This window comes from Mycena indigotica (genome assembly GCF_014461135.1).
Source record: "Mycena indigotica strain 171206Taipei chromosome Unknown Mind.scaff0014, whole genome shotgun sequence".
NCBI lineage: Eukaryota > Fungi > Basidiomycota > Agaricomycetes > Agaricales > Mycenaceae > Mycena > Mycena indigotica.
In genome coordinates, this window is record NW_023503013.1 from 1,339,650 (window position 1) to 1,365,967 (window position 26,318).

Sequence of the window (26,318 nt, forward strand, 5' to 3'; positions counted from 1 at the left end):
ACAAAAAACATGAGAAGCAACGAAAGCGATGAATGACGAATGCGTGGGTGGTGGTACAAGTGCGATAAACGAAAGCGAGGGGGTATGGAGATTAGATGGGTAACTGTCGTGGCGTCTCGACGATTTCGGCAATGCTCTCGTCTTTGACTTCGGTATGCAGCTCGTCGCTCTCGAACTTGCTTGTCGTTGTGGCCTCCCCCAGTTCGGCCATATCCTCAAATACCAGCGCATTTGAGGTCAGATCTGTTGGGGGAGTGGGCCTGCTGGTAGCGGTCGATATCGCGCCGAGTTTTAATCTGGCATTGAGCGTGCTGAGAAGGGCGTTGGAGTAGAGTTTGCTGAGCGCAAGGTCCCAAATGAAGTTGAGCGCGTAATGCGGAAAGACCATGAAGAATATGACGTCCAGTATGCCGAATATGGCGGTGATTAGATTCGTCTGGATCGTTGCTAATATGTGAGTCAGTAGCGGCTGGGGGTTATGGCAGAGGAAAACTAACTTCTGATGATCTTGTCAATGACGGTGTCGGTCGCAGCAAAGCCAGTCTTGCGATGAGAGAGGGTTAGGACGAGTGAGATGGTGATAAGGACATCGGAGACAGCACTGGCGAGAAACCAGAGTAAGGCCGGCGCATGTAATAACGGCTTCTTCGAGAACTCTTGTAAGATGGCTATTCGGGCAGTGGTCCAGAGCCCGCCTGCGAGCGAGGCCAGCGCAAAGAGAGATATAAGGAGAGGAATTGACGAGAGGTGGGTGATGGTGCGTATTCTCCAGCCAAAGAATATTTGGATGGGTGTTGAGATCAGAACAATCATGAGCGGCTCTGTTGGAAACACTGTCGAGAAATTAGCCCGCTTCCTGAGGCTCTTGAAGACCTACTGGTAGGAAAGTATTTCGTGCCATGACCGTACTCCAGAATGAGTGGTTGGTACATCATAGCCATGTCGAACGCAGTGTTGAGAGTCTCTAGAACCAAGAGATAGAGGATAAAGCAGCGCATCCACGCGCCGTCTTTGTGGTCCAGCTTGTAGTAGGTGAAAACCTGTGTGATGAAAACCTGAGGATAAAATGCTAATTAAGCGTTAGTCGGGCATGCGACAGCTTTACGTACCCCATAGAGTATCATATTCACGAAAACGCCCAGCAACATGGGTCCATAGGATAGCTGAACGTTAGGGAGGGCGGTGGCCATGTCTGGCCTACAGCGCCAGCGTGCAGAGTGGTGGTGGCTGGGTGTAAAGAAGCACCAAAAGCGATTTGACGACAACGACAGCCGGATGTTCGGCTCCAATTTCCGTCTCCTTCTCTGCTTCTTTTTGACCATCACCATCACGGACAACACTCGCAACCGCCCAACCGACAAGGCTTTGCCCTTGTCCGACGCCTTTCCTTGTTGCGAAATGAAGGAATCAACTCCAACGACGAGCCAGCAATCGCTGTGACAAAAATAGAACACCGTCCTATTTTGGCTCTATACAATGTCACGCGTGGTGCATGAGATTCTCGAAGACTTCCATCTCGGCGTGTTGTGGACCCTCACTTCCGGTTCCGTTGCTCCAATCGACAACTGGGAGTTTGGAGAAAGCGACGGCCCCGAAAGCAATCCAATCGCCCTTTTCGACCTCCCCCAAATCTGTTCAATCGCTCATCCATATCTCTCCCATGTTGGTGGCTTCGATGTCGGACGTTGAAACTTGACTGCCCCAACTCTTGATCATCCGTCAATGCTACCATACCTGGAAGGATTGTGTTGCGAACCCGAGTGTCAACACAGACAGTCGGCGGCCGAACTAAACTCACTGGGCGACGCAACTGGAGTGTTGTGGTTCGAATCCGCCTCCCTCATGTAGTACGCCATCATCGATCAACTTTATTCTTCAAGACTAATTCACATAGGTCTACTTTCTGTACGAAAAGCGTTTGTGTCTCCGTTGGCGCTCGACGAGGAGGAAGCTCGCTAGCAATACTGGTCATCGCAATGCTTCTCATTCGCCAAACAACTGCCTACCTATCAAGCGCTCCATGTGTTTGATCTGCGACTTGACCTCCAGTCGGGCGTGCTCCGACATTCGCCAAACACCAAAGTGCCGTTTGCATGGGTGGAAGACAGCAATGGGCAGTCGAGTTGTGTCGTCAACACGATAGAGCTGCATTCCACAGGCCCTCAGGCATTGAAAATGATGCAATGCAGCGAGAGCTTACCTGGAAATTACGATTGTGCGTCTTCCATCTGTACTCGATCCCGTCTGAATCAATGTAGGTTCCGCCGCTGGGATTTGTTAGTTTTTCTTTTGACGCTGATGACGTCACATACGGCTTCCCATCTGCTAGCTTCAATATCGTTGTGCTATCTATCCATTCGCCCAGCGCCCCTCGTCCCTTCTCTGACTTTTTGTCGTCATCATAAAACCTCACCCGTGCATTACTTGACGTGTCAATCTCAGCGACAGTCGTCAGCTTTGCTCCAGGACCCGGTTCGAGCTTGTTGATCTTGGTAACATGCGGATGCCAGAAGCGGGTGACAATCTCGAAGTACGGGTCATCCGAGCTTGTGGCCAGTGTTGTGTTGCGCACGCTGTTGGTGGCAAACTCGAGCACTGTTGTCGTTGTCGCAGCCGTGGACTTTTCTGCCATGATGGGGCAATAAAAGCTGAGGCTGGGACTGCAGGCTTTTTAGGTCGACGAAGCCGGCTCCGCTGTCGTTTATTCCCCTTATTCCGGCCATACCCGGTACACGCGATGGTGGGATATACCTCCCGGAAGATGACCGGCCCTGAAATACTTTCGCACGTTCCTCATTTTTGAAAGTTTTCCCGAGAATACGGGAGGCCTCATCCGCTATGTCCTTTTCTCGGGCGTCCTAGCAACTTTGATCGACAGCTAAACCCATATCTCCTAACAATTTATCCGTCGCTTCACCCAAACGGCAATGTTCCAAGTCTAAGACTTGAGGAGGTGTAGCCGCCCTTCGCCCTCCACCACAATGTACGACCAAATCATCGGGTCCGTATCTATCTCACCTCCCTCACTCACATGCCCACGCGAACTTCGATAGCTCTCTGTTGGTCAGCTCATGGGTCAATACTGCATTGTTCTTTCTCGAGCTCCACGAAGCACACAAGTGCTTCAGGCAATTCACTCGCGACCCGTTGTCTGTCAAAGTCACCGTCACCATGTGCTTGGTGGTGGATGCATTATCGTTGGCCGCCAATTACGGCGGCGTATATTTGGTGCGTCTGCCCACACTTTTGCGTCATAGAGGTGGTCTCAAAGCAGCGACCCAGTACTCTGTAACCCACTGGGGTACGTCTCCATTGCTTTCACCCCTCCGCTTTTAAACCCTACTGCCAGGCGATGTCACATATCTCCACAAAGAAGTAGTTCTCGCCTGACGATGCTTCCGGCGAACTAACTGAAGTCATAGTACCTCCGGGAGCGCGTGAGCTGTCGTGAGCTGTCGTGAGCTGCCAAGTCGGCAAGGTCGCTTGAGATCGCGGGGGAGTGACACCCGGTGTGACTCAAGCCTGTCGCTACATTTTCCTTCTTTCTTCGTCGTCCTTTGCTTGTCGTTGTTAGCCATGGTGAAAGAGCAGTGTAATTGGACTGCAGACCCCCGGGACACACAACGGGCCATTGAATTCCTCCATACTATGGCGCCAGAGTTCAGACAAGGTGGGAACCCCGACAAGAAGGCCTTCAGCAAATGTGCAGAGCATTTGGCCTCATTTGGGCCGCCAAAGCAGGGAATTCCGAAGACTGCAAGCTCCATATCTACCAAGTGGCGTGATGTGCGTGTCCTGCTTCCCCTGAACGAATTTTTGCTCACTTTTGTTGACAGTTGCAGTGGAAGCAGCTCTACCGTGTGCTGCTCGAGATTATCCAGGGCGTGTTTCCAGGCGCATCGGGATGGTCCTACTCCCATGATGGCGGGTTCGGTGTGACGGCAGAGAGCCAGGATGCTTGGGAGACCTTCATTGCTGCAAATCCCTGCTTGCGGCCATTCGCAAACTCAGGGGTGGCCTCATTTCCATCTCATGAGTGAAATGATTCCCTCGCAAGCTCGCGGATGCCATGTCTTCAATGCTGCCAACCCTCGTACCCCTTCCAATGCGACCAATACCAGTGCCCAGCCTGCTGTATCGACACATGCTCCTCTTGCTAGCCGTGTCAGTGCTTCGGGCCATGATACTGATGCTGCCCGGCTTCTTCTCAGCCTCTCGCAGGAGGGTACCCAGCTGCCGCCTCCGAACCATGACGACAACAGCGCTCTCTCTCCATCCTTCAACTGGAGTGATCCGAGTTTCGACTTCTCGCAACCCGATAGCTACGACTATGACTCGTCGCAGTCGCAGCCGCTTACCGACTGGTCACAGAGCAATTATGGCCAGTCGCAGGACAGCAGCGAGTCGCAGTTGGACGACTTGGATCAACACCAGCAGCAGGGAGCTTTTGCTCCACCGCCTCCCCCTGTTATCTCCCAACCACCCGCTCCAGTGGCTGTGGCCGCTGCTCCTGCAGCTACCCCAGCACGGTCTCGCAAGCGCGCCCTTGAAGATGACAGCAACACCCCTTGGAGCTCCTCTAAGCGTCGTGCTACCGGTGCTGATGCGATATTCGGTCTTGCGTCCTCAGTGAACAAGATCAACGATACAATGCGCTTCTGCTTTGCGCCACCCAAGTCACCAACAAAGACCAAGGAGGCAGCGCGAAAGTTTGTGAAGGAGGATCGGGAGAAAGGCCGTATCACGGCTGAGGAGCGGGCGCAGCTCAACCTTATCTTTGCGGAACATTGCTCAGCGGCAGAGGCATACGCTGAGGAAGCAGATGGTGAGGATCGTGTTGTCCTGGCAGGTCTTCTTATTCAAAAGCATGGTCATCTTTAATCTTTTTAATCACGCTCGTTACTTGTCATTCGTTTACATACTGTACTTGGCTGTTTAATACCTAATCCACTGGTTCAATCGTTAGATCTACATCCATAAGCTCTTGTTGCATCTCAAGTGCCCGTTCTCGTAGAATCTCCTGATAGTCCTCCCACATCGCGGCTGCTATACCATCCCGAGTATTTTCTGCTCGTCGTTTTTCCGCTGCCCCAATACGCTCTGATGTTGAGAGAAGACCGAAGTCTATGATGGGTGCACGGCGAACGGTACCTGGGAACATATCTTCAGCCTGCTCATCGATAATCCACCGGTCGAGATCTGTTGGATCGTGGTCCATGATGAAGTTGTGCACTGCACACAATGCTGGGGGGATCCTAGCCTGTTTCTCCATCTTGAAGTGCGGTGCACGTTGCAAAATACGCCAGCGGTTTTTGATGACGCCAAAAAATTCGTTCGACCACGTTTCGAGCTGAGGCATGACGGAGATTATAGAGTTCTTTGGCAGTCATAGGTCTGTTTTAAATAAGTGTCTGGTCTAAAAAATGATAAAAACTCACCGTCTGTTTCCACGTGCCCATTCTGCAAGATGATATCGTACAAGACGGTAAGGAACCAGGAGTGCATCACAGATCCCAAAGCCAGCATCTGCAAGATACCTCTTTCCTGCTGGAATGAAGAAGTCTTGTAAGCGTGCTCGGCTATACATTGTTGCGTCTGCAGCACAACCATCCCAACCCCCAGTGAAGTAGAGAAATCGCATGTCAAAGGAGACTGCTGCAAGGCAATTCTGGGAGACACCGCCTTTGCGATTGCGTGCACTATGTATATCCTCTGCTGATAGCGTACATGCAATGTGGGTACCATCAATTGCACCAAGGACATCCTTGAGGTAGGGCCACCATTTTGGATTTGTCCGGATTGCGACTGGAGGAGGAGCATTGGGATCGGGGAGTCGCACAAAAGTGGTATAAAAATCTTGGCCTGAAAGAATATCCAGTATTTTGTGAAAGTGCCTGGAAAATGCTTGAGTGGTGTTTGATTAATATTGTATATGCGCACTCAGATATAGTAGTATGTGAATGCTGAAAGCGCTCCGCAACGTGGTCGATAGCAAGCCCAGTAACACATGTATAGAGGAAAATTGCAAGTGACTCGTCAAGCATAATTCGTGAATTCCCAGACTCCATGAACCCCATCGAGCGGATTTGGAGCACAAGGGCTAGGAATACATGCCGCCGCATCCCAAGAGCAATGTAGATACGGTCTGGATGCTCACTATTGAGCAGTTCATTGAGCCAAGCCCGGCCAGTAAGAGCTGAGTTATGAAGCTCTGTTTTGATGTATTGTGGCTGGACATAGACCATCACCCCAAGAAGAATGTACTGCAAGAGGGCCATGATCATGGCAACTGCCCATCGGACACGCAGCGGGTGAGATGGCGGTGGGGGAGGCATTATAGTGGGTTGTTATCATAATCACGATCTACTTGATTGATATTACACAAGCGACCTTGCCGACTTGGCAGCTCACGACAGCTCACGACAGCTCACGCGCTCCCGGAGTGGCTCTAAAGTACTGAGGACTAACTCACGACAAAGCTTAATGTCTTATACTATCTTAGCTAGCGCCCGGCTTTGTTTCTACTTGCTAGTAGTGTTGCGGCTCGCCGGCGCCGCTGGCCATAGAAAAGCACGGCCTCACGGTCAAGCACCGGGCTTGGCTTGATGTGTTGCGATTCTGTTGCGAATCCTCACAATTCAGTCCAGAAACTATTCAAAGCCTGCTGCATTCAAACAAGCAAGTAGCCCTGACAACAGCGTGGCTCACCGACGCTTGAAACAGAGCTCAATAGATTGAACGATCACCAACAAGCATTTGCTGGCGCAGTTACTATAAGAAGGAACGAAATGGACCTCCGAAGAACCTGAACATCCCGACTCGATGATTTTCACCAAATGTTTGCCATTTGTTCTGGCTTTATCTGCCTTCTCGGATGCCGCATTTACCGGGAAGAAGTTGAGGATTATGCCTCTGGGTGGTGCGTCGAGACTTACATCTTCTTCTGCCTATGGTAAACTCCTTTGCAGCATCGATAACCTTCGGCGTGGGCTCGTCTGACGGAAACGGTTATCGTGCTGCCCTTCACAATCTCCTCGCAGCGGACGGCAACTCTGTAAACATGGTCGGCTCCCAAAAAGGCGGGACCTTTTTCGACCCCTTCAACGAGGGCTACCCGGGCTTGGTCATCACACAGGTCAATGCTAAATCCAACGTGCAGATGCCCATCCAGCGGCCCAACATCGTCACCCTGCTGGTTGGCACCAACGACGCCCTTCAGAATATCGATCCCGCAAACGCGCCGAACCGCTTGAAGACCCTCATTCAAAACGTGCTTGACGCGCCGCCATTGACGCTGGTTGTCGTCTCAACGCTTCCCCCCAACGCGAATTCCGCGGCTAATGCGCGCGTGAACGCGTATAATGCCGCCCTTCCGGGTGTGGTGCAAAATTTTGTCAAGGCAGGGCGGTCTGTTGTCCTTGTGGATTGCCATTCTGTAGTTGCGGCTGGAGATCTCGTGGACGGGACCCATCCAAATGATGCCGCATATAAGAGAATGGCCAAGGTCTTTTACCAGGGCATTCAGGATGCGTTTGCCCGGGGTTGGATTTTTGATCTTAACGGCCCCGACCCAGTGAATGCTCGGGCGCGATTGTAGTATACTTGCCGTAGTTTTTCTTTCACCTCTCTATACAGTTCAAGGAAGCAAATCGTACTTGTCGTTTCCCTTCGTCGGGCGGCGCTCAGAGCAGCGGCCTGAATCACAAGCACAAAGTCACATGCAACACACGTGAGATGGAAACCACTTCTCTCACTCGACAATGCCCATGAAGCACATCCTCGTAAAAGGGGTGGCCCTACTCTCTTCTATCGCGTATGCTCCAGACTGTTTATCACCGAGTTTCCTGCTCCAATTTAGTAGATTCTCGTTGTGCCCCGGGCCCCCACAGCATATACCCATCACGATTGCGCGGGTCCGGAGGTTCTGAAAAGAGTTTCGAACCACAGCAGCAGCTGACCCGCTCAGCAACCATCTTTGATTCGACTCCCCCTCCTCGTTATAAACTACAAGTATCAAGACCTTATGGCCACGCCGACATAAAGCTACCATGGTGTCCAGCCCCGCGAAGTGGCTACCATTAGCGCTATGCCTGTACCAATGGGTCTCCGCGGCTGACGCTGCATTCAGCGGGAAAAAGCTGAGAATAATGCCTTTGGGTGGTGCGTCTGCCTTCCGAATATTTTGGCTTATAGGATCTAACATTCAACAGCCTCGATAACCTTTGGCGTGGGCTCGTCGGAATGGATATCGCGCAGCACTTTACAACCTCCTTGAGTCAGACGGAAACTCGGTCAACATGGTTGGCTCTCAGCAAGGCGGCACATTTTACGATCCATTCAACGAGGGTTACCCGGGAGCGATAATCAGTCAAGTGGACGACAAAGCCAAGGTCCAGATGCCCATCCAGCGACCCAGTGTCGTTACCATTCTCGTTGGAACGAACGATATGACGGGAAATGTTGATGTTGCGAATGCACCAAATCGATTGAAGACCCTCATCCAAAATGTCCTCGACGCCCCTCCGCTAACGCTTGTTATCGTTTCGACGTTGCCGCCGAATGCAAATTCGGATGCCAACATCCGTATTAATGCATACAACGCGGCCCTTTCGGGAGTGGTGCAAAGTTTTGTGGACGCTGGTCGCTCAGTTGTGCTCGTTGATTGTCATGCAGTCGTTGCACTGAGCGATCTTGTCGATGGCACCCACCCGAATGACGCTGCGTTTGCCAGGATGGCAAAGGTCTTTTATCAGGGCTTCCAAGACGCCTCTGCACGAGGCTGGATTTTCGATGTCGATGGAGCTGAACCGATCGACGGGTTTACTGGGAAACCATTGAGAATCATGCCACTGGGTGGTATGTCTTGAATGCTGAGAGGAAATAGACTAACGGCAAGGTAGCTTCGATCACATATGGCACTGGGTCTTCGGATGGGAATGGATATCGCGCAACCCTGTACAATTTACTCGCGAGGGACGGCAACAACGTCAATCTTGTCGGTTCACAGAAGGGAGGGAATTTCTCGGATCCGTGGAATGAAGGTTATCCTGGCTTGAATATTGCCCAAGTTGATGCAAAGGCTCAAGTTCAAATGTCCATCCGACGACCAGGTGTAGTAACTCTCCTCGTGGGGACTGTTGATGCACAGAACAACATCGATCCCGACAACGCCCCAGCGCGTCTCAAAACGCTTATTCAGAACGTGCTTGACGCGCCACCCCTGACGCTCGTGGTCGTTTCGACACTCTTGCCCAACTCCAATTCCGCTGCAAACACCCGGATCAACGCATACAACGCTGCGCTGCCGAGTGTAGTAAAGAGCTTCACCGATGCTGGGCGTTCGGTTGTTCTCGTTGACTGCCACTCTGTCGTTGCAGTTAGCGATCTTGTGGACGGAACTAACCCAAATGACGCGGCTTATGCGAGAATGGCCAAGGTATTTTATGGTGGGTTACAGCAAGCAGCCCCGAAGGGTTGGATATTCGCACTTGATGGTGCTGACCCTGTAAATTTATTTACCTAGAGTCATCCATTCCCCTCTCTTACTCGCAACATTGCCCTTGTCGTCGGTAAAATAACGGTCTCAGTTATCAGTATTCATATCAACCGTCCACTTGTTCGCCGAAACTTGCAAGGCTTTCCATGCAATTTCCATGAGCCTGCGTCGCTCTTTGGTGTGATGTGAGCACTACCACATCGGAAAATTATCATCGCGGATTTAGAAACAGTCAGCGGCTTCCTATGTAGAGACTCCCTTTATTTAACATTCTGAAGGTCCGTGGTACAAGAGTCTACTCAGGCTGCTCCTTGACAAAAGCCTTCCAATCATCAGACTGCCCCATATGTGTTGCGGAATACGGCTGCCTGCATCAGTCAGTCAATCTAGCATTGAATAGGAGGAATGGCGAACCTTTATCAGGGTAGTTGCAAACAGAACAACGAGTTGAGCTTCTCCCATGCTTGCTCTCTCTCGTACTTCCACTGGTCTCGGATCCGCTTCACACATGACGCACACATACCAGCACCTCCACCTTCATTATCAGACTCCGCCTCCTTGTCCCATCCAACCTTTCCGAGCATATCCAACCCACATAGAACGTCGTAACGGTAATCAATGAACAAGCCAGAGTCGTAAATGAGTTTTTTGTGTATTTGCTGGGTTAGAATGGTGCAGCGAGGCTCAGGTTGTGCGGTTCCATGCGCGGGGCAGAAAAATGCGAAGAATTCGAACGCAGTGGCGGTGTACCAGATTGTATCGAGGTGTTCACGTGCGCGGGTGAGAGCAATCAGGTCGGTGGATTGCAACATGGAGGGCATCTGTTCGGGTTTTTGGCCGAAGCTTGGAGTACGAAGGAGTTCGTAGAGGGCACGCTTGATGATAGCTGCTCCAGAAGGGCCGAGGTCGACCTCACGGCCAAGGGAGACAACTTGGGTTGCATGTGGAATGACGGTTGGAGTAAGAGCTTCGAGAGAGGGCAGCCAGGAGCTTTGAATGAAACGTTGAGCCCAATCGCGGAATCGGTGAAACTTGAGGATAGTAGAGGCACGAAGAATAGAGGACACAACATCGAAAGTTGGCGGCTCGTGACAGTAGGAGCTGGGAGATTTATAATCAAATGTGCACGGGTTCTGAGTTTAGCATACATTGCATCTTCCATTGCGGTAAGGAGAGCATCGAGATCTACAGCAGTGGCACCTGGCGCAGGAAGATGGTAGCAGTTTTGGACGTTGCTGACATCGGCAAGAATAAGAGTTCCTTGTTCATATGGACGTTTAGGTTCCGGTGAAAGTTTGCCTTGATCTATGGCAATGAAGGCATCGCTGAAGAATTCAGAGTGTCGGCCAAGTGCACTCTTACGAAGTCTCTCAGAGCAGTCAGACATACAAAAAAACGCCATGTCTGGCACTCACCGCATCCAACAGTCACCCAAACGCACAAAAATGTCTCCATCGAGATCCCAGTGCTTTGCATGACGACGAGAAGAGCGCGCGCGCTTCGCCACAGGGCTTTCGCTTGGATCGATTGGGGTCTGGTCTCGAGATCGTTTTCCAAAGTCAGAAGTCAGGGCGGCATTGGATTGGAATGGGTCGTGTTCAATCTTTGTGACATTTTGTGGGCCTTGAGCTTGAGGTGTGTCTTGGGACATGACGCTTCTTGCAAAGGGTATTTTGAGTGCAGTCACACGTGACACTCCGAGCACTGACATCATCAACTTGAACGACTCAGAAAGCAACTATAGGAATTACTTATGGCTCTTCGTCCGTTATTTGTCGTTGCAGGTATGGACTGGAACAGTTCAAAGAAACTCATCCATCGTTCATTCAGGCATTGGAAATGCATCGGGCACTGGTTCCGCTGCTGCGTGGGTCCATCTTTCCTCGTGTGTTAAACAAGAAACCTGAATTTCCTTTAGTCGCGCGTTTGCCAAAGCGGGTTATAGTGTCGCGCTTATAGCCCGAAACCAAAGCTCTCTTGATGCCTGCGCGCAAGAGATTAACAGTCGTGGCGGTGAGGTACGTACCATTGAGATGCTCTTTTCTCCTCTTTCTGCTCAAATGTACTCAACATTTTTTAGGCGGCGCCATTCTGCATGCCTTCCTACTCGTCGGAAAACTTCTCCGACACTTTTAGATTGATAGAATCTCATTTTCCCGCTTCCAAATATGCCTTTCGTGCCGCCTTATTCAATATCGGTTATGCAGTCTGGAAACCCTTCCTGGAAACGACGCCACAGGAAGTTGAGGACTGTGAGTTCGTAGTGACTGTAAAGAACGCCAAAACTCACCAAGCCCTGTAGCTTTGAACACAAATGTTGCGGCAGCTTTTGCTTTTTCTCGCGAAACCATCCTCAAGTTCAAAAATAACCCACTCGACGAGCAACAGCCTACTCGCGGTACCCTTATCTTCACCGGGGCGACTGCGAGTACTCGGGGTAGTACAACGACTTCAGCTTTCTCCGCTAGCAAATCTGGTCTTCGTTCATTAAGCCAATCGCTGGCAAAAGAGTTTGGCAAAGACGACATTCATGTACGTCTGGAATAATTTCTCATGACTGGCTGAATGACTTCAGGTGGCTCATGTGCGTCTTCTTCTCCCTCTGAAGAACTCGAGTTGATTGCACTGGCGTATGCGCAGACCATCATTGACGGACGCAAGTCAACACCCAACTACACGCTCGTTCTCCCTCTCAACGCCTTATTTAGTTATCCAAACTGGCACTGCCCCTCAGAACGAGACTCTCAAGCTGGATCCAGCCAGTATCGCTGAGGTACTTCTGATTAATTCTGTGAACGCCAGGTTGAGAGATGACCCATAGGCACACCTCTATCTTACGCGGCAAGCGAAATCCGCGTGGACATGGGAACTTGACCGTAAGTTTCTCAGCTCACAGGACTCGTCGTCGTTTAATCAAACACAGTTCGCCCTGCAAGCGAAAAGTGGTAGTTAGGCTACATAGTTTGGTTTCGCGAGTACCACAAGTGCATTCAATGATTCCGCATGTTTTGACCTTCGCGACCTCGTGACCTAGGACTCTTTTGATCACGAACTACCATGTCATCCTCATCCGATCTCATATGGCCACAGGTGTGCTTGCTATGTTCGATGCAGCTCCAATCATTCTCATTACATCACTTAGACCGCCATGGACGCTGTACAGGAGCTTCACGCCAAGATTCCGCTAGAATTGCGCTTATCGCAAGACTTCCTTGACAAATATCCTCGAGGGTCGGATGTGCGCGGCGCCGTTGCTGCTTCTGGTCTGCTTACGGCGGCTGAGATGGAGATAACCAACCCAGAATACGACTCTGTTGCGGTTCATTCACATCTGCATTCCTTTCCAACGCGCTCAGTTGTTCACAGATTTTGGACCGAATCAAAAACAGGGAACTTACTGCCGTCCAAGTGACTCACGCATTTTGCAAACGCGTAGCGATTGCACAACAGCTACTGCACTGTCTTACAGATTTCTTCATGGAGGCAGCGCTGGTCCGGGCACAGGAGCTAGACGATTATTACCACAAGACTGGGGAAGTGGTCGGTCCATTACATGGTTCGCTGCGTCAACTTTTCATGCCATATACAGCGAGTCACCTTTCTCTAGGTCTTCCTATCGATATGAAGGTTTCTTTTTGTTAACTTAGTCAACTCAGGCTCACGCACTCAGGACCACATGATGGTAAAAGGAACCAAATCTTCAGGCGGTTTTGTCTGCGATTATTATTTGCCTCCGGCCACGCAGCACGGCCTTATTGCGCAGATTCTATACGATGCCGGTGCAGGTACTTCATTCCCGACTGTTCTCTCAAGTTGCACTCATTGTTTAGTCTTCTATGTGAAGACGAACCTCCCACAGTCTATTATGCATCTTGAAACATATTCTTTCTGGGGCGAGACGTTGAACCCATACAATACTGCCCTAACGCCGGGCGGGAGTTCAGGCGGGAGTAGCGCCGTTGTAGCATTTGGAGGCTCGGCAATGGGCTTGGGCAGCGATATTGGTGGGAGTCTGCGCTCACCTGCTAATGCCTGCGGACTCTGGACTCTAAGTAAACTGGCCCTTTCCAGACCACTAAAAAACCTCACTGAGCTCTGTAGAGCCAACGACTCTGCGAATCCCAAAAGGCACGGGAAACGCGCCGATGCCTGGTGCCGACTCAATTGTTGGGACATATGGTCCCTTATGTCGAAGGTTCGTCGTATTTGCCATTATATGAAAGCTGATCCACCACCCTCTCAGTCTTCGTGACATGCACTTGTTTTTCTCGGTCATTCTCGAGACCAAGCCGTGGTTGAAGTCGCCAGATCTTATTCCGATCCCTTGGGTGATCCCAACTGCCCCTTCTTGGTCCGGAACGAATGGCCGTTTGCGCGTCGGCGTAATGTGGCATGACGAAGTCGTCTTGCCTCAACCGCCGATCCAAAGAGCGCTTAAGATGCTTGTCGGCGCGTTGGAAAAACAGGATGGCATTGAGGTCGTTGATTATAAACCATTCAAGCATCTTGAAGCAAGCGAATTGGCGGTAAGCATTGAACATCGTTTTTGTTTGTCTCAAGCACCCGTAGCATGAGCTTTATTTCGTTGATGGTGGAGCACGAATCCGGTCTAAAGCAGCAGAGACAGGCGAACCTCTACTTCCTCTTACTGACTGGATAATCACACGTTCACTGGTGAAGGACCACACCGTACACGAGCTCTGGGAAGTATGTTGAGCCCACACTCCTGTTTTCTGAGCTTATTTGCAATAGCTTTTTGTCAACCGCGACAACTTGCGGGCAGAATATGTCCAGCACTTTAGCGCGCAAAACGTCGACGTTGTTCTTTGCCCGGCCGGCGCCGGACCCGCGCCGGAGCTCGGAACTTGCAAATATTGGGCGTATGTTTCTCATTGCAGAAGCAGGACATTTTGACCCAAATGACTAAGCTACACCAATGTCTGGAACTTCGTCGACTACCCAGCGGCAGTCTTTCCCACCGGATTGTTTTGTGACCCAACGTTGGACAAGAAGGATGGTCCTCGAGAATATATGAGCGACGCAGATGAGTATAATGCTGAATGCTGTATGTATTTACTCGGCTCCGAAATTTGGCTGACGCCCAGGTTTTTCCGTAGACACACCAGAGACATTCAAAGGCGCCCCGTTGTGTCTTCAGCTGGTGGGAATGCGGTATAAAGAAGAGCTGTTAATGTGTGCGTTGGAGGAGATTTCAAAAGCCTTGCCATTGGATGATATCGCACAGCGTATTTAGATCACAAATAAAACGTGACCGTGTTTTTTTTTTCTTGTTACTTCGATGTGACCTTTTTTCATCCACCAACGTACCGGCTATCCTTGTCCTACTTGTGGATGCATCCCACTTTCGCTGGCGCTGGTCATTTTCCCAGGTGCCGCAGCTTATAGCCAGATAGGAATGCAGATTTTTGAGAAGCCTATGCCGTTCGGCGGTGTCAAAGTATAAATTTGGTTCGTCCTCGTGTCGTCATCGCCATTTTCACTTTTTTAAGCAGTTTTGCCCATAGAACGACGAAATCCAGGTACTCCTGCAAGAGAACTTAAGGGGCAAAGACAACCTTGCACTCCAACGATGGACCGATCCAAAAACGACGGAGAGAATGGATATTCTCGTGCATGTTAATCACACAGCTCACCACACCAAAGTCTCATGCTCAAAATAGCTGCGGAGGCTTTCCCTCTTTCCCTTGCTCCCCATGTTTTCGCCTCTGTTATTCGGCGCGTCCTTGTTCGCCACCGTCCATGCCGCCTCGTCCTCTTTCCCTGCAGGCGTTATCGCTACTGGGACACAAGGGGTCACGAACCCGCCGGTCCCGACCATGGGGACACCTGTGAACCAATCGAGCATGGCACGACTCCTCACCATCAACTCTATTGACGACTTTTGCATTTTTGCGCCGCCAACTGTATCCGATATTGGCAACTCAGAGGTCTGTGGAACATAAGAACGGCGCACATTCATGGCGTTGATATCATTCGCAGACGGAAGAAGTGGCCTGGTGTACTAAAGCACGGAATAACGCTCGTATCATCCCCGATGGTACTCTGACTGGGGTGTGTCATCTGGTTGTCTTTCATCGTTCTCTGCTTACGGGCCACAGGTCTCTTTCCTGCGAAATTCGTTCTACGTTCAAGGTTTGCTGGCTAGTCTTTTATGTTGGCAATGCTCTGACCGGCACAAAAAGTCTTGGGATTTGGAGACTTCACCAAACTCAACATACCCGCAGGCGACCAAGGTGGAGAACTCGATCCGCATGGCGCGACTGGAGCTGGCAATCCTGTTGGTGGAAACGTTACGACCAACATTGTGGACAATGTCGATGAACCAATAGCAGAGTGGATGCTCTTCATAAGCGACACCATGTTCTGCATCCGAGCATGCGTCAACGCCAATGCAACCTACGACGCGGCTCATATGTGTTGGCACGAATTGGATGAAATGGGTTGCGAGTTCGTCATGCCCGGAAACTACAACTTCAACGGAACTTTGTGAGTCGTTCGTCCTTCCTATATGTAGTCTTGACTAAAACCCTCCAAAGCGAGACCTGTGATGCCGACATTGCCTACCCGCCAGGCTGGTACCCCTCCGTCGACGCCAGCGGCTCAACTTCTTTCTCCACATTCGCTCAATTCTTCACTGGCGTCTTCACTGGCGCAAACGGCCAGCCAACTGGCTTTACTGTGGGCGACACTGTCACCCCGACTGCACCAGCAAGCATCCCCAGCTCGTCAAATTGTGTCACTACCCCAACGATTTCCAATGGGATTCAGTTGAATGGCGCTGGGTCACCAACAAGTACCAGTTCGGTTGCAGGTGGGGGTGGTCCGGCTTCTGGAGCGGGAGGGCAAAGCGGGTCAACAGGAACAAGTTCAGGTCCTCAACCTACCGACTCTGGTAACGCTGCCTCGCGCGCAGCACGAGTCGGAGGAACGGAAGGAGAATTTACCATCATCGCTCTCGTCAGTTTGCTTTCTGGTTTGGCGGCAGTGATGATGCTCCATTAGTTCGCGACTTTGGTATATTCTTACAGTGGGCTTGGACTTCATGAACTTAGCTAGCCCACGCTGTTATGAACTTTTCTACTAACCATGTACATTGTTATTGCTACAACACACTCAATCAACGCCAGCCGGATCCAATGGCTGCCTCTCTTCATCATCTGAAGATGAATCATCAGGAGCCGTGTTGCCGCCCCAGAATCGTCCTAGTACATTTCTAAGCACCCGAAGCGGTAATGGCTGCAAGGGATTCAGTGGACGGGGTGGACTGCCTGATTGAACTTACAGCAACTTCATCCTCATCACTCTCTTCTTCGTCTTGCTCGTCGATTACTTCCTCAGGCACTTCTTCCTGCTCTTCAGGGTCTTCCCAGGCACCTCCCAATCCCGGCATCTCACCAGGCATGCCCGCCCCACCTGGCGGCAATTCAACGGGAACTTCACCTGCATCTCCGACAGCAGCGGCCATCATGATAGCCTCCAACGCTTCTGGGTCCATCTGTGCTGCCGCCTGCGCGAAGTGAACGATTCCTCCAGGAAACTGCTCTTGCACTGCTGGCATCGCCTCCCAAAACGCTTGCAATTGCTGTCGAAACGCTGCATTGGGGATCATCTGAGCGAGAATTCTCTCTTGGTGGGCTCGTCTCCGCGGCGGCGCAAACGTCCGAAGGTCCTCGACCCCTTCAAAAAATGCATTGTCGTACGACGTTATGGCCGTCGGGGGCGGAAGCGGATCGCATTGCAGCGATTTGACATTGAGAACATCGGCCGGAATGTAGGCGAATAGTCGCTTGTGGGTAGATTCCAAAACCATCACGTGGCGATACACTGAATACCGAAGATTTTGGTTGTGGTATAACGAGAGGAAGTCTTGGCGGCGAGGTAATACGGGCAACGAGGCGGGGAGTGAAGCGAATTCGGTGGTGACGGTGTCTCTGAACCACACCGATTCATCTTTCCACAAAGGGGCAGATCGTTGGGCATAAAGATGCGAGAGAAGGTGAAGAGTTCCCTCGGGATTCCGGAGGGATTTAGCGTCTGTCTCGATCTTGAAATCGGAATGGCCACGAATGGAGTTGGGCAACGATATGTCGAGTTTGTCTGCTAAGACGGGGACGATGGTGGGAAAAGAGCGGATAGCTTCAACGAGTGCCTTGGTGCCTGCATCGGGATTCTTTCCTTTACGCAAAGCTAAAGCTCGAGCGTAGGACCACCCAGGAAGTAAACTTGGATCAACACGGGCATCTTTTGTCTGGCTGGAAGCTCGACAGGTTGCGTAGAAATCGAACATTTCGACAAGCCACTCGGTCATACTAGTCTTGACGGCTAAGAAGTCGAGATGGAGGAGTGCACCATGCGGGTCGTTTTCAGGGTCCAATGATAGTCTGGCAATAAGTGAGTTGAATCAAGGACACCAACAACCACTTACAGAAGCCGCGCAAACTCAAACGCTGTCCGCACACAACCTCGACGTTGAAGGTCTCTGCCATGGATGAATAATAAAGCACGAGACAAAACAAAGGAACCAACGTTGTTTGACGATGGAGAGCTAGGAAGAATGGTCGATTCTCGATATGGTCGAAGTCGAGGCGATTAAGACCAGTGGCAAAATTGAAGGAGCCAAAGAAAGCCCGCTCATATGAGAACAACGCCCGGTCAACATATTCTACCGCATTGGAGTATTCTGAAAGCGACATTAAATCTATTGAAGTAATGGTGGAGACTCCTACTCACCTTCTCGGTGGCGATATACCTCCGCTAGTTGGAGAAGCGTATCTCCATGCCACGGAAACTGTTGTAAGAGGTTGTAGAATCCGTTGGGATCGCCCGAGTATACGACAGTCATGAAAGCCAAGGTCACACTCTTGTATTTCTTGCTATACTCGACTGTCCACCATTTCTCATCGGAAGCAGGGTCCCATGCATGTTTCGCACTCTTCGAAGAGAGCTCTTCATTCGTCAATAGACGTAACGATAATCCTTCTCGTGGTGCCGTTCGAAACCAGACCGCGGGTGGTCGTGTCAATTGAGATCGTTGGGTTGTGGTGCGCCGAGAAGGGCCCGCGACATTGGATTTGTTTGCCTGAACAACCTTGGACCCGAAGAATTTGCGCATCTCGGCCTCGCTGTCCAGATTGGCGACGGATACTGAGAGGAGTGACGTGAGAGATGAGCTTGAAGGCCTAGTAGTCTCTCGGTTGTAATTTATCGCATTTTGCAACTCGGGGTACCTGGACTAAGTAATTAACAGGATATTAGCTCCAAAGATGCGGACATACTTGATAGAAAGCTCTGCAAGGGCTTGATCAAACTCCTCCTTCTCTGCTTTCCGTTCTCGAGCCTTGGCTTTTTTCGCAGCTTTCTTTTCGTTCTTCGGTGCAACAGGAGTCGCACGCGGAGGAGTAGGTGCAGCAGGCGTCTCGGACCGCGAGGTTTCAGCAACAGAACCAGCTGCCTTCTTTTTCTTTTTCTGGAGTCATAATGTTAAATGGGTTTTGGTGGTGTATCGTATCAGAATATGGACCTTACGTGACTTCTGGCTGGACACAGGAGTCTCATCCTCATCGGTTGGCTCATCTCCTGGCGTGAAAAGCTAGTACAAATGTCAGAGTGCCCACATTCAAACTTGGACTACAAACCGCTGCAAAACCGGTATTTGCTGGTTTGTTCACTGGCTTCTCATCTTCACTAGAAGATTCTGGTGGCTTCGAGAGACCGTTGAGAGCTTGAAGCTCTTCCTGTTCCCGCTGCTGTCGTTTGTTCAATCGAGGCGGCATAGCGTCATGGAAGTTCGCAGCAAGTCATGGATGTCACGTTCACCACGGATCCGTTTCTCGTTTCTCTCTTGTTTTGACAATGTTATACCACGAACCGCCTGGAAATGCTGCTTCTCCTGCTCACCCTACTAGTATCCCGATTCCAATATCGATCGATGACGTCGATGAGAAATTCGGCATCGGAAAATGTTGACGAGAGCATGATTAGCTGAAGCACTCCGAGTCCGTTCATACTATTACTTGGTCTGAAGCTGGCATAAGTCTACTACGCAACGTAGAATGTAATCTGTGAATTGGCCTTCGACGTCGCTCCGCACAATCCGCGAAAGTTGATGTGGTGAAGGAATGCGTGACGTTTTGGCCGATTAGCGCCTTGTCTGCAACATCCATGAGGCCTCTCAGCCTTCACTCCTCTGCTCTGAATGACGCAGAATATACTCTGTTCACCGAAAACCTCAACTCCCTTCTCGACACCACCACTGAAGACCTCGAATCACAATCTCTAACGATCCGTGAAGTTAGAGCATGGATGCGAGGGCGCTACCCGAATGTTTCAACAGCAACGATCGACAACGTATGTATAGTTCTCGAATGTTAACGGGGTTATGACCTTCCCATTGCGTAGATCTTGGCGCTATTCCCTTCAAAGGAGACCATCCACGGAGGAGAGTTCTTCGCTGCTCAACGCCTCGTGTTGCATGTTGAAGCAGGGAAGGACGTTGACCGAGCTCTTGCTTTTGTGCAAGGTGAGCTGAATACCTCCGTTAGATATTCTCTGACAACCGTAGTTCATCCAACCTCAACCAATTCTTCTCCTCCACCTGTTCCAGTGCCAATAGTCGAATCTTCCCCCCACCAAAGCTCCCCAACGTCATAACCCATTCACCCCAACCCTTTCTCGCTCCAAAACAACTCCAATCCCTGCCCCAGTCCTTCCTCCAAGACGACAACCACCACCTGTTGCTCCAGTTCCACCGCCAAGACATCCACCGTTGCCACCCCGTTCTTCCAGTCCACCAAAGCCTACTGGTCATGTTACTTCGACATTGATGAAACAAAGCTTACAAGCTTCGAAAGCGGGACAATGGCTGAAGCAAGGGCAGACTCGATTGGAGCAGGAAAGGGTATTGCAAGTGCTTCGCAGCAGCTCAGCTACTCCCCGACCCGCGACACAGCAACCACCAGATCCAAATGACTTTTCGTCTTCTTCAGAAAGTAGCCGTGGCCGTGGCCGGCAACCACCCCCCAGCACCAGCTCACTTGAACAGGTTGCTCGGGCATCACACAGTCTGCAAAGGTCATTCGATGATATTTATGGAGACGACGACTCCCCACAACTCCCACCCCCCACACATCCTGACCGCAATCGTCGCTCTGCACCACCTTCAGTTTCTTCACGCGCATCTGCATCGTCGTCGTCGATTAATTCTTCTCCAGAACGAGATCAGCGCCAAAAGCCTCGTCCGCCTCCCAAACCACGCTCGCTGACATCTGCCATGTCGCCCTTCGAATCCTCTCCATCACAAACTCGTTTAACGAGGTCTCATTCCCTCAAGCCCTCACCACCACCCCTTGTACCTCGCGTAGGTCGGGTGCGACCGGAGAGTGTGCATGCCCTTCTCAATGGCATTGGATCTCTTCGCTTAGGAGAATCGCCATTTGGTGATCCAGCCCGAAGGGGGGACCGAGAATCACTTGTTTCTGCACGCGATTCAGCCGTGGCAAATGACGATTCAAGTTCTTCTGACGACGAAGTGGATGGCTGGGCTGGGATGAATGCTACCTCAGACCGCGTTGGGACCGTCCGTTCTCGCGTCAGTGCATTAGACGCAGCGACTATTCGCCATCGAGGCGACATTGAGCGAGATTCACTCAAGTGGCCGGTAGATGTTGAAAGAGAGGGCTGGCGGCAGTTGTAGCAGGTATACGTATCAGATCTTGTAGAGCATTATCTAATATCCTCGTATAGTTGTGTACTCCTAGACAATTTGTAACTATCGCACGCGTTTGCTTGAGCCATTGTTGTCACGGGACTAAACACTTGTTTATCGCCAACTTCCAACATCCCTCATCCTATGCACCGACTCCTGTTGATCACCGACATCCTCGACAACGTGTTCAGCTATTTTGACGCTGCTCACGACCGAACTTCTCTCTTAGCGTTGACGGAAACGTGCAAAACCTTCAGAGAATCCGCGTTAGATGCACTGTGGCAGGAGCAAGACACCTTGAATAACATCTTGCGGTGTCTACCGAAGGACGCTTGGCGCTTCAAGAGGGCGAAACGCCATCGCCGGTTTGCAGAGATCGTACGTGTCTAATCATCAAGGAATGAGTTGTGGTTCATCACTTTTTTAGGAAATTACTCGACCTCTCGTGCCACAAGACTGGGAAATCGTCCAAAAATTTCATACTCGGGTCAAATATCTCGTGCTGACAACGTCGGCAGCCCACACAACGAGCGTGTTCAAGCACATACGCTCTCACTTTCCCGGTCATTATTATCAGGGTGGCAACGTACCTGTGGAAGTCCAGTGGCTCTTTCCCAATCTTAGAGGACTCGACTGGCATCATGTCACTTTCAGCGAGCGCGAATATGCACTCGATTTCCTCTTCCTCTCCATATTCATGAGCCCACGACTGGTACAGCTGACAACGGTCCTCCAAGCCCAGGTCGCAAAGGATCTGCCACTGCTGTTTCGCATTGATAGGCTGGAAAATCTCAACATCCAAGTTGAGGTCGAGTGTCCGTTAGACCCAGACAACGATGTTGCAGTTTCGGACGTAGAGTTAATCTCTGTGTCCTCCGGCATTGCGCAAGGACTTGGAAGGGCGCGAACCCTATTCTTGCCCACCATCGACAACACAGCTCTTCAACGTTTGGCAACATTACCCCACTTGAAGACTCTTGGGCTCTCCGAGAAGCCAGGAGTACTATCATCCACCCCACAAGTTGCACCAGACCCCGACTCATTCCCTTCTCTCACACACCTTCATTTGGAGAATGCCACGATCGACTCTGCTCTCGCTCTGTTTCGCCTCTTCCGCCCTAGCCTCAGCTTAGAGGTTCTTGAGGTGGCTATGGGCGTATTTCCTTTGGGCGGTTCCGTCGGTCGATTCTTGGTGCTTCTTCCGGAAAAGATAGACCCAATCACACTCAACCAGCTCCAGATTCTGGTGTGTCTTCCGGGGGACGAGGTTTCACTAGATGCGTCCGAAGTTTCGCAATATGTGGTTGACGGACCGGCCCTCTTCCCTCTCGCCCGGTTCCCGAACCTCACAACACTCCAAATTCAGGTCACTGCTAGTTTCAGCCTCGACGACCAGATAATATGGGAGCTGGCGCCAGCATGGCCGAAACTCGAGTCGATTTCGCTCTCGGGACACTACAGCAATGATCTTGATGGTGTACCAGAGCCTACCACAACGCTCGATGGTTTGCGAGCCCTGGCAACATTCTGTCCGCGTTTGGCTTACATCCAACTTCCCCTTAACGTGTTGCATGTCCCCAGCTTCAACGAGCATGTTTCCCAGAGCCAGCTTAGGCGTCTCGACGTGTCGGGCTCGCCAATCGGGGATGATACGGCGGGGGCTGCGAAATGCATTTTCGGGTTGTTCCCCCAACTCGAGGAGATTGACTGCCAATATAGCATGGACTGGGACGATCCAACGGTGGGAATCGGATACAGTTTGCTGACAGACCGTTTTATGGATAGGTGGAACGAGGTGAGGGCGAAGATGGGGCTGGCTTTGGATAATATACGCGACGCACGTATAGTGGCTTGAATATATTTCAATTGAGTCCGTGAGTGTCATGAGCGCACCCCAGCTCTTGCGTTTACGAGCGGCCTCATTGGCTTGCCATCTTCATTGTTCAAAGGTTTTCAACACAAGCAGCAGAGTAGCGAAGTAGGGCCTGGATCATGTGTTTGCACTTTGCTGACAATATGTAAGTACAAAGCTAGCGCCGACTTTATCAGCTTACCAGGCAGCAAAAAACATCTCCCCAACTTCAATTCGGATGTCGCTAAAAAGCCCTTGTCGTTGGCGACCACACGCAGCAGCATACCACCATTGTGTTGTACCTTCTTCTGTCTCATTCGTGGCATTCGTTTGGCCCACCGTCATTACCACAAGGACTTTGCCCTGGTATAGGCAGAAGTTATTCATTGGCGGCGATAGCGTGTGCGAGTCTGTCTGCAAAACATTTCGGGAAGTTCAGTCGAGGTTGCAACTTGAAAAGGCATGTCAGGATCTATGACTAATCAAATGTCTTCTCTTGCCTTGATCAGCTCTGTTCCTGCTTTCATCTCTCGCGAAGAGCACGCTGCTATTGTCTCAAAAACACCAGAATCCTTTGCCGATATCTCCCCCGTACTCTGTCACAAGGAGGAGAATGTTCGAGTGACGCTTGATCCGCCATTGGAAGGATTTTCGACAGAGGATGCAGGAACACTCTACGTTTTAGAAAGGTCCTCCCCTTTCTTTTCCAAGCGGTTAGCTGAACGAGCCTAGCGTCCTTGTTTTCGTGTCGACCGCTGGTTCAGGATTCCAGATTGAATATCCCGCCATCACTCTCCATGCAGTCTCACGAAGTGATGCAGGCCCTTCAATATACTGCCAACTCGAGGGGCAGGGCGGAGACCCATCTGACGATGAGGTCGAAAACATGCGCGAACTGAGTATTCTGCCGCAAACCGCCGACTCTCGTGAGTTTATGAACCGATCTTTGCGCTTTCTAAACTCAATCACAGTTGAGCCGATATTCGACGCGCTTTCGCGCTGTGCCGCCCTGCACCCTGACCCCCACATGTCAGATGACGAGGACGACGCGATTGTGGACAGCGATCACGGCTTCCAGGTCTTCACTGGCGATGAGGAACAAGAACTGAGCCAAGTTGGGAGGGTACGCAGCGATTTCCTCAATGACAATCGATATACTCCATATTAAAATCTAGGCGGCCCTTGAGTATCTTGAGTCAATTATCGTATACCCCGAGACCAATGGCGCAGTCGAGGACCACTAAAATAGACATTTTCTTTTTGTAAAACTTCCAATCAGCGCCGGCCTAGCCGGACCGAGTGCCGCTTCTTGACCCTTGATTTACTCTTCCCCCTCACCAGCGCGTGCGCACGAATACGCTCCTCCTTTGGGTGCCTGGTACGTGAGCCACACCAACTCGGGGGTGAAAGCTGTCTAACAGCAAGATTAGTGACTCTTGTCTGATGCGCCCGGTGTTGTTGGCGTTGTGCAGCTTATATCCCGTCCTCCACCATGCCGACCTTTAAGGTTGTTGTCATCGGCGCTTCTGGGGTGGGGAAAACTAGTCTTCGCGGCCAGGTGCGTCACCTTTCAAACTACTAAAGGCCCTCCTCATTCCCACTCAGTTCATATCTGGTCGTTTCTCAACCTCCTACCGAGCAACCATCGGCGCGGATTTCGTCACCAAGACTCTTCCACCTATTCTACCCTCGACAGAACCTGTTGTTCTCCAAATATGGGATACCGCTGGCCAAGAACGCTTTTCGTCCCTATCATCGGCCTTCTTTCGTGGGGCAGACGCCGCCATTCTTATGTACGATGTCAACTCTCCTGACACGTTGTTTGCCCTGCAGAAATGGTGGGACGAGTTCAAAGACAAGGCGCCAGTGGCCGAAGGCGACATTGAAGATGGTCGATTTTGTGCCGTGGTTGTGGGCAACAAAGTAGACTTGCTCGAGGGGAAAGACGACCAAGAGGTGGTTTCTCCTACCCAGGGAGCGCGGTTTGTGAGAGCGCTGATACCTCGCATGGATACCCCTCCGCCCACACCGGGACTTGTCGGGTCCGTCACTATTGACGACGACGACAACGAACATCAGGCCAACACTGACACTGAAGACCCAATGACTGCCTCCCAGCTCACTGCCCGCCCACCTTCTCCTAAACCCATATCCATTCTTCGTCACCCACATCTAGCAACCAACCATCGGAAAACACACTCCTCCTCCCAAATTTCGTTCAGCGGAGCTCTCCGCCAACCCCGCGCCCATTCTAGCACTCGTTCTCGTGCTTCATCCACTATAACTTCGACTTTGACCATATTCCACACCCCTTCCTCGTCCGTCTTTAGCGATGGGGTCTCGGAATACTACCACTCAGCACAATCGTCCTATTCGGAACCAGATTTAACACTTAATGGCCGTTCGCATTCACCTAGCGCGCGTAGCGCCTCAGAACTGACTATCACTCCTGCTCGATTCTCTACCGCGTCCGAGTCGTCGCAATCACCCACCTCCCTCATTTCACAGCCAAACGGCAAGCGGTCCCCGCCAGCCCCGGCCCCAATCGATACCTCACCCTTTGCATCGTCCCACAAAACAGCAGAGGAACGGGCGCGAGACCTGGGCCCAAGCAGCGCCGCACTCAGTCCCCTCCCATACCAAACCCATCTCCCGTTCGGCGCATTTGAAGGCAAGAAAGGCGCTAATGGGCGGCAAAGCATCCGCACGAAAGGCAGAGAAACCGCCGCAGTGTCCAGCGCCAGCGCGGGCAGCTCTGTTGAGAGCTTATCAGACAACTACCTGCTTGAACCAGACGTCGACGCGAATTCCGGTGCTGCTGCTGGCCATTTCCGTGTTTCGGCGAGGACCGGCCATGGAGTCGACGATGTCTTTGGGTGGGTTGCCCGGCGGCTGGTGGAAGAGTGGGACCGGGAGCGACGAGAGGGCGAAATGCGGATGGAGTTTGGAGAGGCAGGAGACACGATTCGCGCAAGGGGCCAAGGCAGACGTCGAAAAGCTTTGAATGGGAATGGACATGTGGGAGACAGTTTCAGTGGAGCAGAAGAGAGGTTGAGGATGCGCATGGGTAATAATACGAGCAGCGATAGTTGGGGGAGGTGTTGTCAAGGTTAATCTCAAGGGAATCGGTCGGTTTTTATGTACTTGTATTTACTTATACCTCATATATTCGAGTCATCTACCTTCTGAAAACAGTGGTTCCACATAAGACCCGGAAAGAAAATGCAAGTACGGTAATCTAAGAT

General features: G+C 51.3%; 13 protein-coding genes across 13 annotated transcripts; 8 read left to right on the plus strand and 5 right to left on the minus strand.

Moving 5' to 3' along the window:
• Positions 1–91: 91 nt before the first annotated feature.
• Positions 92–1,328, minus strand: MIND_01318300 (uncharacterized protein; the record flags this gene model as incomplete). Its single annotated transcript, XM_037369636.1, has 4 exons — positions 92–447; positions 498–833; positions 878–1,055; positions 1,110–1,328. 4 exons carry the CDS (start codon positions 1,326–1,328, stop codon positions 92–94), a joined length of 1,089 nt encoding a protein of 362 aa, XP_037214134.1.
• A 568-nt stretch (positions 1,329–1,896) lies between these two features.
• On the minus strand, positions 1,897–2,632 carry MIND_01318400 (uncharacterized protein; the record flags this gene model as incomplete). Its single annotated transcript, XM_037369637.1, has 4 exons — positions 1,897–1,955; positions 2,007–2,145; positions 2,201–2,267; positions 2,313–2,632. 4 exons carry the CDS (start codon positions 2,630–2,632, stop codon positions 1,897–1,899), a joined length of 585 nt encoding a protein of 194 aa, XP_037214135.1.
• Positions 2,633–4,942: 2,310 nt separating this feature from the next.
• MIND_01318500 (putative transposase) lies at positions 4,943–6,335 on the minus strand (the record flags this gene model as incomplete). Its single annotated transcript, XM_037369638.1, has 3 exons — positions 4,943–5,232; positions 5,728–5,894; positions 5,941–6,335. The coding sequence occupies 3 exons, from the start codon at positions 6,333–6,335 to the stop codon at positions 4,943–4,945; spliced, it is 852 nt and encodes a 283-aa protein (XP_037214136.1).
• Positions 6,336–6,822: 487 nt separating this feature from the next.
• MIND_01318600 (Lipolytic enzyme) lies at positions 6,823–7,597 on the plus strand (the record flags this gene model as incomplete). Its single annotated transcript, XM_037369639.1, has 2 exons — positions 6,823–6,919; positions 6,969–7,597. 2 exons carry the CDS (start codon positions 6,823–6,825, stop codon positions 7,595–7,597), a joined length of 726 nt encoding a protein of 241 aa, XP_037214137.1.
• Positions 7,598–8,297: 700 nt separating this feature from the next.
• MIND_01318700 (Lipolytic enzyme) lies at positions 8,298–9,523 on the plus strand (the record flags this gene model as incomplete). The annotated part of the gene is made up of 2 exons (XM_037369640.1): positions 8,298–8,856; positions 8,901–9,523. The coding sequence occupies 2 exons, from the start codon at positions 8,298–8,300 to the stop codon at positions 9,521–9,523; spliced, it is 1,182 nt and encodes a 393-aa protein (XP_037214138.1).
• A 305-nt stretch (positions 9,524–9,828) lies between these two features.
• MIND_01318800 (uncharacterized protein) lies at positions 9,829–11,153 on the minus strand (the record flags this gene model as incomplete). Its single annotated transcript, XM_037369641.1, has 5 exons — positions 10,912–11,153; positions 10,645–10,863; positions 10,020–10,597; positions 9,911–9,975; positions 9,829–9,864 (listed from the first exon to the last, which is right to left on the minus strand). The coding sequence occupies exons 1-5, from the start codon at positions 11,145–11,147 to the stop codon at positions 9,829–9,831; spliced, it is 1,134 nt and encodes a 377-aa protein (XP_037214139.1). The 5' UTR covers positions 11,148–11,153.
• A 96-nt stretch (positions 11,154–11,249) lies between these two features.
• On the plus strand, positions 11,250–12,445 carry MIND_01318900 (uncharacterized protein; the record flags this gene model as incomplete). Its single annotated transcript, XM_037369642.1, has 10 exons — positions 11,250–11,280; positions 11,327–11,363; positions 11,415–11,514; positions 11,577–11,748; positions 11,799–12,028; positions 12,072–12,080; positions 12,137–12,152; positions 12,205–12,269; positions 12,318–12,372; positions 12,420–12,445. The coding sequence occupies 10 exons, from the start codon at positions 11,250–11,252 to the stop codon at positions 12,443–12,445; spliced, it is 741 nt and encodes a 246-aa protein (XP_037214140.1).
• A 108-nt stretch (positions 12,446–12,553) lies between these two features.
• On the plus strand, positions 12,554–14,750 carry MIND_01319000 (Amidase domain-containing protein; the record flags this gene model as incomplete). Its single annotated transcript, XM_037369643.1, has 12 exons — positions 12,554–12,586; positions 12,639–12,815; positions 12,863–13,052; positions 13,104–13,123; positions 13,167–13,281; positions 13,327–13,548; positions 13,598–13,691; positions 13,740–14,022; positions 14,066–14,203; positions 14,249–14,376; positions 14,425–14,561; positions 14,614–14,750. The coding sequence occupies 12 exons, from the start codon at positions 12,554–12,556 to the stop codon at positions 14,748–14,750; spliced, it is 1,674 nt and encodes a 557-aa protein (XP_037214141.1).
• Positions 14,751–15,210: 460 nt separating this feature from the next.
• Positions 15,211–16,573, plus strand: MIND_01319100 (uncharacterized protein; the record flags this gene model as incomplete). Its single annotated transcript, XM_037369644.1, has 6 exons — positions 15,211–15,444; positions 15,497–15,568; positions 15,616–15,649; positions 15,700–16,003; positions 16,054–16,474; positions 16,520–16,573. The coding sequence occupies 6 exons, from the start codon at positions 15,211–15,213 to the stop codon at positions 16,571–16,573; spliced, it is 1,119 nt and encodes a 372-aa protein (XP_037214142.1).
• A 57-nt stretch (positions 16,574–16,630) lies between these two features.
• Positions 16,631–19,302, minus strand: MIND_01319200 (uncharacterized protein; the record flags this gene model as incomplete). Its single annotated transcript, XM_037369645.1, has 8 exons — positions 19,153–19,302; positions 19,038–19,106; positions 18,793–18,983; positions 18,248–18,744; positions 18,044–18,197; positions 17,943–17,996; positions 16,800–17,898; positions 16,631–16,753 (listed from the first exon to the last, which is right to left on the minus strand). The coding sequence occupies exons 1-8, from the start codon at positions 19,288–19,290 to the stop codon at positions 16,631–16,633; spliced, it is 2,325 nt and encodes a 774-aa protein (XP_037214143.1). The 5' UTR covers positions 19,291–19,302.
• Positions 19,303–20,339: 1,037 nt separating this feature from the next.
• On the plus strand, positions 20,340–21,209 carry MIND_01319300 (uncharacterized protein; the record flags this gene model as incomplete). The annotated part of the gene is made up of 1 exon (XM_037369646.1): positions 20,340–21,209. The coding sequence occupies one exon, from the start codon at positions 20,340–20,342 to the stop codon at positions 21,207–21,209; it is 870 nt and encodes a 289-aa protein (XP_037214144.1).
• A 2,350-nt stretch (positions 21,210–23,559) lies between these two features.
• On the plus strand, positions 23,560–24,506 carry MIND_01319400 (uncharacterized protein; the record flags this gene model as incomplete). The annotated part of the gene is made up of 6 exons (XM_037369647.1): positions 23,560–23,762; positions 23,806–23,999; positions 24,045–24,196; positions 24,249–24,302; positions 24,353–24,451; positions 24,504–24,506. 6 exons carry the CDS (start codon positions 23,560–23,562, stop codon positions 24,504–24,506), a joined length of 705 nt encoding a protein of 234 aa, XP_037214145.1.
• Positions 24,507–24,565: 59 nt separating this feature from the next.
• On the plus strand, positions 24,566–26,187 carry MIND_01319500 (Rab small monomeric GTPase; the record flags this gene model as incomplete). The annotated part of the gene is made up of 2 exons (XM_037369648.1): positions 24,566–24,631; positions 24,679–26,187. 2 exons carry the CDS (start codon positions 24,566–24,568, stop codon positions 26,185–26,187), a joined length of 1,575 nt encoding a protein of 524 aa, XP_037214146.1.
• Between the last annotated feature and the right edge of the window lie 131 nt (positions 26,188–26,318).